General features: G+C 43.2%; 5 protein-coding genes and 1 long non-coding RNA gene across 7 annotated transcripts; 2 read left to right on the plus strand and 4 right to left on the minus strand.

The window, feature by feature from the left end:
• Positions 1-166: 166 nt before the first annotated feature.
• mgr (merry-go-round) lies at positions 167-1,218 on the minus strand. Its single transcript, XM_068300028.1, has 3 exons — positions 1,046-1,218; positions 540-934; positions 167-480 (listed from the first exon to the last, which is right to left on the minus strand). Exons 1-3 carry the CDS (start codon positions 1,130-1,132, stop codon positions 375-377), a joined length of 588 nt encoding a protein of 195 aa, XP_068156129.1. The 5' UTR covers positions 1,133-1,218; the 3' UTR covers positions 167-374.
• Positions 1,219-1,282: 64 nt separating this feature from the next.
• On the minus strand, positions 1,283-3,917 carry Irbp (Inverted repeat-binding protein). The gene is given in 3 exon segments (XM_068300027.1): positions 1,283-2,354; positions 2,356-2,933; positions 3,144-3,917. Coding segments are annotated over 3 exon segments (1,893 nt in total). The 5' UTR covers positions 3,808-3,917; the 3' UTR covers positions 1,283-1,703.
• A 226-nt stretch (positions 3,918-4,143) lies between these two features.
• On the plus strand, positions 4,144-7,865 carry Ipo9 (Importin 9). Its single transcript, XM_068299927.1, has 6 exons — positions 4,144-4,355; positions 4,446-5,081; positions 5,145-5,563; positions 5,624-6,175; positions 6,234-7,019; positions 7,085-7,865. Exons 1-6 carry the CDS (start codon positions 4,217-4,219, stop codon positions 7,616-7,618), a joined length of 3,066 nt encoding a protein of 1,021 aa, XP_068156028.1. The 5' UTR covers positions 4,144-4,216; the 3' UTR covers positions 7,619-7,865.
• Positions 7,667-10,407, minus strand: bumpel (brother of rumpel). Its single transcript, XM_068299929.1, has 8 exons — positions 9,728-10,407; positions 9,588-9,653; positions 9,248-9,522; positions 8,943-9,192; positions 8,509-8,889; positions 8,259-8,446; positions 8,020-8,203; positions 7,667-7,958 (listed from the first exon to the last, which is right to left on the minus strand). The coding sequence occupies exons 1-8, from the start codon at positions 10,085-10,087 to the stop codon at positions 7,890-7,892; spliced, it is 1,773 nt and encodes a 590-aa protein (XP_068156030.1). The 5' UTR covers positions 10,088-10,407; the 3' UTR covers positions 7,667-7,889.
• Positions 10,330-11,343, plus strand: LOC137584508 (uncharacterized). Of its 2 annotated transcripts, none has more exons than XR_011033484.1 (3): positions 10,330-10,400; positions 10,954-11,095; positions 11,155-11,343. It is a non-coding gene; the product is annotated as an uncharacterized lncRNA (long non-coding RNA). The 2 variants fall into 2 exon arrangements; XR_011033485.1 differs by lacking the exon at positions 10,330-10,400 and adding an exon at positions 10,747-10,885.
• Positions 10,883-13,070, minus strand: ninaG (neither inactivation nor afterpotential protein G). Its single transcript, XM_068299928.1, has 5 exons — positions 12,960-13,070; positions 12,773-12,907; positions 11,440-12,713; positions 11,171-11,382; positions 10,883-11,100 (listed from the first exon to the last, which is right to left on the minus strand). Exons 1-5 carry the CDS (start codon positions 12,976-12,978, stop codon positions 10,950-10,952), a joined length of 1,791 nt encoding a protein of 596 aa, XP_068156029.1. The 5' UTR covers positions 12,979-13,070; the 3' UTR covers positions 10,883-10,949.
• Positions 13,071-13,114: the final 44 nt, after the last annotated feature.

Here is a 13,114-nt window from a genome sequence, read left to right on the forward strand (position 1 = left end):
TAATGTCAGTATTGTATTAAATTTAAATGAAGTATTATGAAAGGGAAACTCCCAAATGCAGCTTATGCTTAGAATCAAATTAACTTTGAATATTAATTAAGAGTTGTAATGAATGTAATATTAATGTAATGTAATGTAATAATTATTGTACGTATTATTGTTAAGATTTGTTGTATTAATTATCCTGTCACAGGTTCCTTTTATTCGTATTTATTGTAATTTTAATGGAGAACAAGTTTAAAGCAAGTGACAAATGCAATAGCGGCTACGCTTTTTCTGTGCTTGCCGCATCTGAATGCACGTTTTTGTTGTTTTTATTTTCGAAATAAATAATACGCGAGAGACGTAAGAATGGGCGAGTTGATTTGACAAATTTAGGATTGGTTACTACTTGCGTTCGTTTTGGCTGCGGCCTGCCGCTTTTTCACACCCCAGTTGTAGACACGAGCCATATTCACTTCTGTTGTAGTAATTTGATCCCTGTAGGAAAATAGAACGAGTAATATTATTATTAAGTCCACATTGCCTATCCAACTCACCTTAGAAAGTCCTGGTCATGTTCGACAGATTTTAAATTGCCAACAGCCGATGTGATATTTTGCTTTAGCAGTGCCTCGGCCTCATCCAAGGGATATTCCAGCATCACGCTGGCTCCCAACCAGAGGTAAACGGTTTTTGTAGGAGGCACCAAGGTCTTAATAAACACCTGGTCACTTAACAGAAATTGTGTTTCCCGATCTTCATCCTCCTTACGCAACACATTCACCATTTCCAGTGAACGCTCCAAATCGGGTATCTGAGACTTCAGCTTGCGACGCCGTGCTTCCAAATTGTAGGCCATGAATCGATATTTTCCATGCTGTTCGTCCAGCCGCTGCAGAACCTTCTCACAGTTCTCATTTTCCGGCTGGGCCATAAACGAGTCTATTTCTTCCTGCAAAGGAGAACCAGGCAAGGATTAGCAAGCATATTCAGGCACAGCTGCACATGCATCCCTTCCCTCCACCCTTCATCAATTGAAGGTTAGGTTGAACGGTTGACTCACCAGAAATACCGCCTCTGGTATGCCGGCAAAAGTCTTTTGATTCTCCGGCAATTTGGGCATTTCCACAGAGTCCATGATGCCAGTCATTATGTTCTCTTATCGCTTAGACTTCGAAATTAATAATTAATTTACCAGCAGGTCAGGCTGTTGTTGTTAGGGTTGCCGAACTGCTGAATAGTTCGATAATCCATAAATTCGATTGTAATCCAATTATCGATAATTACTTACAACTTGCCATTTGTTTTTATCGATATATATTAAATTCAAACATAATTACATAAAACTGACTGAATTAGACTGCTTGTTGCAGTACATTAATATGTTAAAAAATAAACTGGAAAACCTTCTAGGTCAATAACTCAAGCTAACAACTTCATTTAAATTTTCAAGAACTCAGCGCCTTAATGCGGTCCACCAATTGGCCTTTGTTCATGGATTTGGGCGGCTCTACGTCGAAATGCGTTTTTAAAATGTGGCAACTGGGTTACATTGCAGTTGGTTAAATTGGTTGGTTTATCGGCTAGAAAGTGATTCACAAATTCGTTGCTTCCTAATTGGTCACAACCGATCTTGGTTACGTAGGGCTCTTGCACAAACACAGGCCGCAGATCTCGATGCAGATCTTCTAGGTCAATAACTTAGGCTAACTACTTTATGTTTAAGAACTCAGTGTCTTAATGCGGTCCACCAATTGGCCTTTTTTCATAGATTTGGGCGGCTCTACGTCGAAATGCGTTTTTAAAATGTGGCACAACTGGGCCACAGTGCAGTTGGTTAAACGTTCATCGTCTATAAGCTGATTCACATATTCGTTGCTTCCTAATTGGTCTCCATCGATCTTAGAGACTTTGGGTGCTCTGCTTGCACCAACAGAGGCTGCGGGTCTCGATGCAGATCTTTTCTTGGCGGGTTCAATTTCGTTGCCAAATAATTCCTCATACTCCGGTAGGAATTTAGAAATACGTTCATCCTGAACAACCGGATCTTGCACACGAGCAAGTCCACGGTCGTCAGTCTTAAAGTCTAGCGATAGAGCAAGCAGATTGGATTGCAATAATTCGAGATTGGGATCATTAATCATATTTGGTTGATAGTCTATACGAAGCTTTTTGATGATTTTCTGAAAGAGATCGACTTCCTCATCGCTGGCCGTATTGGCAGTGCTGTTCCAATCGCACAGGTCGATATTTCGAATATGCTTGGCTTCCGGCAAATAGACAATCTTAAAACCATCCCCAGAGAGCAGCGATCTATAGTTGTTGTCCCTTGACTGCTCCGCCTCCACTGGAACTAGAGCCACATAACGGGGGTACCGACTTGCGTTTGCCCAGGAACAAGCAGATGGCAATCTTCTCACGCTCAAGACAACGTTGCCACAGAGCACGAAACAACTTTTTGGAGCCAATAATATTCTGATCATCGGGATACATAAAATTAGCTGGTTTGCTATAGATCACCTCAGGCAGAGACGACCGATGCTTGAATCCAAGCAGCATCATCTCAGGTCGATGGAAATCGCGCACAATATTCATTTGTGTATTGGTGATGCGGAGGCTCTCCTCTCCCATTTTACATTCGTACCAACCATCAGTTGACTTTATCTGAAACTCATGTTTAATATCTTGCGTTTCTTCATCCTGTTCCCGCACCAGTATGACACGTTTCTTGCGAACCACACTATTGTCTTCTCGCAGAATGTGCACTTTGTTGGGATAGGCGCGACGCTGGAAATAATTATAATACTGCGCGGATATTACTAGGTTAGGGCCCAGCTTTAAAGTGAAGTGACCCAAGCAGCGGCGTAGGAAATCTTGTTTTAGCTTGCGATCGGCTAGAATTTCGCGTAGAAGTTGCGCATCTGGCACTTGAAAGGCATCAATATCAATAGCTACAAAGATGAATAAGTTATAATCAAAGTTTGGGATTGTCTTTTAAACTGTAAGCAAAACCAAAACCGCTGACCAATAGTTGCTTCACTTGGTGGCGGGTGAATTATTTGCTCTGTACATTTTATTTGCGAAACCTTAAAACCTTGAAGGCTATTACTGCACGCCAGCAAAGGGAACAGGTTTCGCACAGCAGTCCTTCCAATACTTACCTCGCGACAAAGTTATAAACTCCTTGTAGAACGGTTCATAATCAAAGTCATCAATCATGGGTATCACATGGAACTCAAACTCTTTACCCTCCAAATCGCTAGCCTTTTGCAGGGCTGCTTGAAATTCGTTGCTGGCTACAGGATGTGGGGTGTCCTTATCCGTAATGTAGACAATTTTAGCATTGTTCAACTTTTTGCCACACTTTTCCAGAAGTTCAATGCACAGCCGGATCGTTGCGGCGAAATTTCCACGACCATTTTCCGCCAGGCCATAGTCTGTGGCAAACAGCTCTTCCGCCGAAACTATAAACTGCAAATAGTGCTCCACTATAGGTTTGGTCAATTGCCGTAGTGGTAGGAACACAGCACAATTCATAGGCACCACTATGTTGTCCAGGCATTCTGTCTCAAGGGGTGGAGGACTGTGTTGTGTGTTGGCAAACACCAGACCCATCAAATCCTTATCGTTTACAAGCATGCCCGAGATAAAAGCACTGCTTATTAGTTGAAATGCCTCCATTAAACGTTCTTTGCATTCCTGAAGATGGGCGTCAACAACAAAGAGAATCGCCTCCCTTCCGTGGAAATCACGTTTCATGGCAATATCCTCCTCGTCCTCAGAGTCTGTAAGCTGGACATCAATATCTGGATTCCAAGTTGTCATATTTAATTTTTTTTTTATTTTTGCGTCCGACTCGGATGGTTAGAATTAAGAACTGGAAAAAACATCGATGGTACGAATTTCACAATGAGAAAATACACAACAAGCCCCGCCAAAACATACCAGGGACTGAGAAAGTCAGCTCGCAAATGATGCTGTTAAGCTCGCAAATGATGCTGTTAAACTCGTAAATGATGCTGTTAAATTAAAGAGACTCGCAATTGATGCTGTTAAATTTAACAGACTCACAATTGATGCTGTTAAATTTAACTTTCGAGGATTTTCCCTGTATTTTTACAGCTCTAAAGTCGGTTTTTATTTTTGCATGCAGGGAAATTTTAAAACACATGTGGATCACAACAGTTGCCGGCTGATTTTTGCTGATTTTTTTTTATTTTCGATAAAATAAATAATGTCACTGCAATTCCAAAACGACTGTGGCGATTCTGTAAAGCAGGCTATTATAGAGGATCTGCATAATCTGCTTAGTCCGGACACATCAACGCTCCAACAGGCAGAAAGACGTATCAAGCAGCTGGAATTCACAGAAGGTGCGTCTGCGTTCAGAATTGGCGGGCAGTAGCAACACCAACCCCACCTAAGCACATTCTTCTGTGCTTAACGATTACTTATTATTTTAGGCTATGGCGTCTATTTGTCGGAGATTATAATGAATCAGTCGCAAGAGCTGCCGCTGCGACAAATTGCCATTGTCATGTTAACCCGATATGTGGAGGCCCATTGGACTGAATTGGAGGACAGAGAAAATGTTTGCTTGGCCAGTGAACAGGCAAAAAGGACCATACGAAATATATTACCCAACGGCTTGTACGATCCCAATTCAAAGATACGTTCATCTGTGGCCCATACGATATCCACAATTGCGGCCACAGACTATCCACAATGCTGGGCAGAGCTGTTCGATATAATTGTAAAATGCCTGGGAGGCAATGAAGACTCTATCCATGGAGCATTGCAGGTCCTGCAGGAGTTTATCTACGAGGTCCAGCAAATCAAGGAATTGGGACCGGTGGTAATTCCAGAAGTGTACCGAATTTTCGATTCTGAGCAAAACTATTCGATCAAGACAAGAGCTTCGGCCATACGGATACTGAAACCTCTATTAAGATCAATAGGGACATTGATTACTGACAAGCAAGAACAGAGCACCATGATCAGTTCCATCCTAAATAATTTCATGGAAAAGCTAATGCATTATCTGAGCATGAACAGCGCTTCGGGATCCAACTTTTTATTGCGCTCAGAGATTATTAAAGGTTGAAGCGACACTCTGTTATTCTGCTTATATTCACTTTTAACTTTTTTTTTTTTTTTTTTAGTCTTCACCCATCTTGTCACCGATATGCCTAAGTATATTAGTCCGTACATGGATCGCATTTTACCCATTATCTGGCAATTGCTTACCCAGATAGCGGAAACATACGTAAAGGTCTCGGTTAATCAGACCGAGGCTAATCCCTTGGCTACCGGCGACAGCGAGGACGATGACGAGCAAACAAACTTTCAAACGCTAATCATACAGATTCTAGAGTTCATCAATTGCATTCTCACATGCGGGAAACTTCGTGGCAGCATGAAGAACGTTTTAGCTGATTTAATATATATTACAATTGTGTATATTCAGCTAAGTGAAGAACAGTTGGAGGATTGGGAAGACGACCCCGAGAAATTTGTGGACGATGAGGACGATGGCGGAGTAGAGCTAACAGTGCGCGTATGTGGTCGTGATGTTCTCCTGGTAAGAATATAAACGGTTGCCCTGTAATCTTTATAAGACTATCCCTCTCTGCTTCTGTAGGCAATCAATGATGAATTTGGCATTAAGGCCATTCAGCCGCTACAGGAGGCTTTGGGTCGTCATTTTAGCGTAGCGGAGGCAGAAAAGGCGGCCAACAATCCAAACTGGTGGAAAATCCAGGAAGCCTGCATGGAGGCTGTACACTCTTTCCGCGATGTCATCGTTGATGACGAATCGAAATTCGATTTGCTCAATTATCTGACAATTGTGCGCAATCTGCTGGTGCACCAGGAGCTTTCCCATTTAGTGGGTCGCTCCCTTTGGACGTTAAGCACCTATTCTAGCTCGGAATTGTACAATCCACAGATGTTGTCGGAGATTCTGGACGTAACCCTGTGCAGCCTGTCTCCCGAAAAATTCCTTATTCTTCGTATTAGTGCTGTGCGTTCCTTCCATGGCTTCTTGCAGGCTAACGAGACGGTGGAGGGCCAAAAGCGAACCCTTCTAGTGTCAAAGCTGCCAGGATTTTTCGATGGCATAATGGCTCTGGTGCCAGGGTGTAAGGCTAGTGTGTTAGCTCTGCTAATGGAAACTCTTACCATGATGGTTAAGGTAAGGTTAAAGTTGTAACCAGTGGAATTGGTACTTATCTTTCACTACATAATCCTAGTTTGATGCTGACTTTGCCTATGCTGCCCATGGCAAGATAATTCCATTGGTGATCGCAGTCTTTCTAAAATACGCTGAAGATCCTTATGTGCTGGAGAATGTCCAGGATCTAATTAGGGCCCTGTGTCAGCGCAAGCAGTGTCTCGGACCGTTGCAGGAAAAATTCATACCCACCATTGTGAGCATTTTGTCGCTATCCGGGGAACCGGCCAAAGAAAAGCAGGACATTGCTCTAGACATTCTCAACACCATCGTGAAGTACACGGAGGCTCCCCTGCCTAGCATTTTGATGGACACTGTCTTTCCCGCCATGATGAATTGTGTCCTTCAAACAGATGATCACGCCGTGATGGTGTCCGGCGGGGAATGTCTGCGCAGTTTCATCAATGTGTCACCCGAACAGATATGCAGCTACAAGAATGGGGAAGGAGTTAATTGTATTATGCAGGTTGCTGCTATTCTACTCAATCCCATGGACAGCGAGATGACAGCGGCCGGCCAGATTGGTCGTCTGATAATCACGATTATCACAAAGATGGGAAACATGCTGGGCGAGAACGTGGACATGCTTCTCAAGGCTGTGATCAGCAAGATGCAGAATCTCGAATGCCTTAAAGTTATTATGAACCTGGTCTTGATATTCGCCCATCTCTTCCTCACTCAAATGGACGCTGTGTTGAATTTTCTATCGACAGTACCGGGTCCAAACGGTGAGCCAGCCATGCAATTTGTCCTTACCAATTGGCTGTCGCGTCAGAATTCATTCTTTGGCATGTACGAGCGCAAGGTGAGGGCCGCCATCCGAAAAGGGTCAAGCAGACAAACATTAATCAAATCTCATTTTTGCCACAGGTTACCACAATGGCCCTTTGCAAACTATTTGAATATGGCGTAGCTACTCAGGATAATCGCTTGACCACCATCACGTACAAGGAGCTGGTGGAGGAAACTAGCGATGACCGACGACGCACCCGTTCCGTGGCATCGAATCAGAAATGGGTCACTGTCACCATTCCTGCTCTGGTCAAAATCTTTAAGGTTCTTATCTCGGAGTATCAGCATTTCGAAGAGAGTAAAACGGCTGACGAAGGGTGCTCAGATTCGGAGGACGACAATGACGACGCTGTGGATGATGGCCCAGGGACTGCGTCTAAACCACGATACATCTCCGATCTGTGCTTTGAGGCCGATGATGACTCTGCCGAGGATGAGCAGCTATTGCAGGAACTGCTCAAGGAGTCCAACTATCAAGGCGACATTGCCGAGAATCTACAAAAGTTCCTGACCAATTTCTCGCAAAACGAACACTTCCCCAACTTCTATGAACATCTCAATGAGTCTGAGCGCTGTACTTTGCTTTCTAAGGTCCAGCAGCAACCGAAATGAATCCGAAATCCATCACAAATTCGATTTATGCACAGATATTTCGCAAAATTTTGTTTTTGTTAATCTTATTTAATTGTTTCTACTCACTCTCACATGCATTTATGTAAATCTGTTTTCCTAACATGATGTGTGACAATCCAAATTGAAAGCCATAGGATGAAGGCATGTTTTAGATATTACTTTCCAAAAATTGTTATTCCAAATAAACGGACCCAATTAAAATAATAAAGATCTTTTGTAGCTTCGATTGGAACTTCGTGTTCTTGCAAACTCAAAGTGCTACCTCATCACTGCGTAATTTGTGTTGCATGGGAATGTTAAGATCGGTTTTGTAAGCATTCTAGAAAAGCAAGAGCGTATCTAGCAATGGATTCTATACCTAGGTAAAAAATCACACTCACCACGACTGTAGCGGAACCGAAGCTAAAGTACTTCCGAATGCAAGGCGTCAAGAGGACAGGATCAATTTTGTTTGGATTATTCTTGCCAAAAACAAAGGATGACAGCAAAGCCACAGCAATGGTAATGGCAGCTCCAAGCGAGGTATACCACATATACGATATGCGATATAGTGGAAATATATCCCTGAAATATAATCAAGTCGGAATCGAATCTTGGCAAGGACAATGAGAGAACTTACTGAGCCAAAGCACCTACAGAGTGGTTAGAATTGTGCGATAAACTGGTGGAGTTGAAGCTATAATCACACTGATCTACATTAAGAGATTTGGTCTGATAGCTAATGGCTCCCGAGGCAATGGCCCACTGGGCATTCAGAGTGACCCAGGACATGGCAAGGACTCCCATAACTCCACCCAGCAGGGCGCTCTATTAAGATCGTAATTTAATCCAAATGAAAAAACTGAATATTCTCCATTTCCATCACTTACATGACCATTGATCCAGGGCAAGAAGATGCCAAGGGTAAAAATGCCAAAGAGTGGACCATTGGTTATGGCTTCCAGGCTCATGGTTAACTGTAGCACAGTTCCCATATGTTGAACCACATAGACAAGGCCGACACACAGAGCCCCCACGCCAACGACCACCAGGCGCATAATCCAGTTGGTCGCTGAATTTGAAAGTGGTTTCTTGACATAAGGCTTTACGAAATCCTCCAGGACTACCGCCGACATGGAGTTGAGGCATGTGGACAGCGAACTTAGGGCAGCACTAAAGACACCTGCTATAAAGAGACCCGTCATGCCCGGCAGTTCACCCAGTGTGTCCATGACAAAGAGCGGCAATAGCTGATCACGAGCCTTGGCCAACTAAAAACAGAAATAAGACATTTGGAATTCTTATAGAATTTTTCCCCACTTGCCTTGGTGGTCAGAGGATCACAGTTCTCGTAGGTGGCATAGATCAGCAGACCATTGTAGCTACACAAACCCATCAGAATCAGGACTCCAACACAGAAAATGAAGAGAGCTTTCCGAGCATCCGCCAAAGTGGGTAACGAGAGATACCGTTGTATCATATTCTGGGAGACGGCATTGGTCTGAGTCCAATAAATAGTTCCTCCCACAAACAAGCACCAGAAAGTATGTCGAACAGTTGGATCCGGATTGAAACTACCCGAAAAAATGTAATCCTAATTTTAATTATTACTTTTAATTAAGTACTTACTCGGGAGCCTCCAGGCGACTTGTTTTCCATGCCCGATCAATTACGACACCAGCTCCGCCTATATCCAAGCTACCTTTAATGGCCACCAGGGCCAGGGCACCCATCATGGAGATCGCCTGTACAACATCCGTCCAAACCACAGCCTTGAGTCCTCCCAAACTTGTGTAGAACACACAAATGATGCACACTATTGGAGTGATCGTGTGGACGGCTATACCAGTGACTTGATTGAAGGCCAATGCCGGAACGTATATCACAATGGGAAGATAGGCTATCTATTAAAAGTAGGTCATGTGGGTTAGGTATCACAACCAGGTCACCAGTATACATAAATACTCACATTCATGATGACGAACATCACAGATCCATATAATCGAAGTCGTCTATCAAAACGTGTCTCCAGATACTGAAAAGATCATTATATGTGGTAACCAGATAAAAATCGTTTCAAAAAAGATTGGGACCATTAGTTTAATCTACCTCATAGGTGGAGGTTATATTCAAGTCATGGAAAACAGGCAAGAAGAACACACTCATCAGGAAGACCATTCCAAGTACTCCCAGTGAAACATATAGATATTGCGTGCCATACGAATAGACCTCCGTGGGCAGGCCCAGAAGGGTTATGCCCGATATAAAGCTGGCCACCAATGAGAAGGCAATCGGCACCACCAACATTTTTCGCCCGCCCAGCATATAGTCATCTTCCGACACCGATTTGTTCATAAACCCAAAGTAGATGCCGATGCCAATGCAGAGCAGGAACATAGAAACAAAGGCTACATAATCTGGCCCCGAGAACCGCTGCAGTTCACCCAGGATTTGATCGATTGTTTGCATTGTATTGTGCTGTGGGGTTCCGCACTAAGGAAGCGCCCGATTCTAACTAACTCAGTGCCTCTCTGTGATTCACTAAATCCATGTACTTCTGTTTGTAGGTGGCACTGGGCGCTTGTTTCAACGATTCAATTTAATTTCGCTCAATTGTCAATTGTCGACCAATTTACTCGGCGCTGTTTTTTCTTTCTTTTTTGATCACCACTAATAATACATGTGAGTTTATTTTAGTTGCTCTGGGTAATACCTCCTCCTCTCTAAGCAGAGGCAAATCGTGACACTTTCAAAACTAGTTGCCACATGGAAGTGACCTTAGGTAAGAGTAATTCCCAAACACACAGATTTAACTAGATGTATGTACATATGTACATATATTGCACTTAAGTCCACAATTATGTCACAGTACACGCGAATGGTTCTTTAGAAATCCTTCAGGAATATATATAATACGACACTTCAAAGCCAACTTGGAAATTATCGAATTAAAATTGTACATATTTAATCCCCAATGGATCTGGATAGGTATTTGTGGTTATTTCCGGTCAAGTATTTCCTTCTCCCAGAGAGAGTTGCACGAGAACTAACTAAACATGCTCTAAGCAAGTGGATAAGTGGCCATTCATGAAAATCTAATGGGCATTGAGCCAACAATTGCAATCGAATCTAAATTCAAGTGCAAGATCAAAGAGGAAAGTCCGATTGTTGCATAGATATGTATACATATGTCTACAAAGATACTTTGCACAAGTTTAACGAAATAATTCCATATTCTTCTATCAAAATATTCAAAGAGAGATATTTGTAAGAAATTCTTTTATTTCAGGTTTTTATGTGCATTTATTTCTTCATTTCCTTCTGATTGATTCTAGGCTTTGCGAAAATCTTGCAATTCACTTTTTAATATCCAAGAGGCTGCTCTCATGGCAATCGCTGCAATGACTGTGTTGGGATTCCCCGAAATCGGTCCAGGCAAAATACTAGCATCCACCACTCGCGCATTTGCAATACCACGTAATCTATACATCCACAAAATATATACAATAATGATTAGTATCAGATAATTTCTCTAGCTGTTAATATATTCACGTTAAGTGCTCGTCCACTACGCTGCCAAGGGAGCATGTGCCACCGGGATGATGGGAAGTGAGGCCAATGTGTCGCATAAGACAATCGAGGTAATGTTCCGAGGGCTGATTCTTCACGAAATCTCTTTCAAAGGGACCAAAATTCGAGCATTCTTGAAGCTTGGGCCAATGAATACGCGGCTGAAGTTCAGCAAAGGATTTCGAGGTGACCAACTAGTCCCAAGACAAGGAATAATTATTTATTTTTTGTTTCGGGGGAAATCTCATTACCTTGACTGCATTCTTAAGTGCCTCTATGGTGCAGGCCACATCTTCGACTTGGCTTAAATAGTTTGGATCAATTAAGGGATTCCTTCGCATGCTCTTGTTCAGCAATTGCACGGATCCCCTTGACTTGGGCTGCAGGCAACTCGATATTATGACAAAACCTTCTTGCGATGAATTATAGAAACGAGGAAAAAGGGCACGAAAGGCGGGCCTCTTGAAATTCGATATGGACATAAGAGCAGTTTCATCTATGGCCCCGGCTCCAAAAAAGGTTATTCCAAAGGGAAATTGTTTTGTATGCCTGGCCACATGTCCCAGGACACCAAAGTTGCCAAAGTGACCAGTTCCAGAACTAAGGTAGTGATACAGATTCACAGGACTCAAGAGGGCGTCCTGGTTCAGAGTGGGTCCAATGCTATTGATAGACACATAGAGAGGCAAATTGAAGTGATCATGAAGTCCCTGTCCCACCATAGGTAGATCGTGCTGCACAGGAATATTAAGGGCCAATAATCTTGACTTATTGCCAATTCCAGAAGCCTGGAGCAGTTGTGGACTTTGGTAAGCTCCAGCACAGATAATCAATTCCCGCTTAATCTCAATGCGAAAATTCTGTTCCTTCTGGTGATGCTCATCCTTGATGCCTACCAACACGGAGCTGGCATGCAGCATCGGTTTCTTGGAGAGCTTTATGAACTTTACTAGGGCGTGGGGAAGAAGTCGCAGGCGTGAATTTTTCATAACTGGCTGTAAGAATTGTTGGACCACTGAATGACGCAATCCATTCTTAATATTATACCGAGAACGTCGAAATGTCCAAGGCTTGTGTACGAATTCCGCTTCGGCTTTCGCCAGAGCCTGAGTTAACTTGGAATAACCACTTGTTATCTGAAACATATCCATTGTCTTGGCCGTCGCCGCTGTCATAAACGGTGACAGCTGCTGCCAACCCCAGTTTGAAAGATTTAGCTTTAATTTCCAGTCCTCAAAGTCGGGCCCATGGCCATCAAAGTGAAGCATATAATTAAGATTAGCTGATCCACCCAGTCCTTTACCCCGGGGCAAGCATTGACGTTGCTCGATAAGACCCCGTGAGGAGTGTTTCTGGGGAACTGAGAGGAATGCCCAGTCATTAATCCCTTTTTGTTGAAACGTAGTTAGCAGGGGAATCCTGCTTAACAGGCCATACGCTCCGCCGGCCTCAATGAGCAGAACTGATCCATTACTATGCTTGGCCAGTAGCGAGGTCAAAGTGCTCCCCGCAGTGCCAGATCCAACTGGAATATAATGAATGTTCTGAATCTGACAAATCGAAAATTTAAAAAGCTTGACCCACCAATCACATAGTCAAAGGCATAATTCCGTTCTTCTACCGTTAAAACATTGGGAATCGAATCCTCTAGCAGACGACACACAAGCACCGCCAAGATAGCCAGAAAGGCAATTCCAAGGGCTCCCACAATTAGGAATTCTGCCAGGATTAGAATTATTCGGCATTTTTTCTTTGAAGAAATGTTACTTACTCTGAATTCGTTGTCCCATGCTAGTTGAGGCTTAATAGTTGGTGGATGACGAAATTCGACTAGTTGGCCACTCATGTCGGTGCTGATACTGAAAGCACAATGAGTCTAATCCAATTACCGCCTTTCGCGACCAGCAGGGGATGAGAGCAAGATGG

The sequence above is a fragment of the Drosophila tropicalis genome, unplaced genomic scaffold (genome assembly GCF_018151085.1).
Source record: "Drosophila tropicalis isolate 14030-0801.00 unplaced genomic scaffold, ASM1815108v1 contig_878, whole genome shotgun sequence".
NCBI lineage: Eukaryota > Metazoa > Arthropoda > Insecta > Diptera > Drosophilidae > Drosophila > Drosophila tropicalis.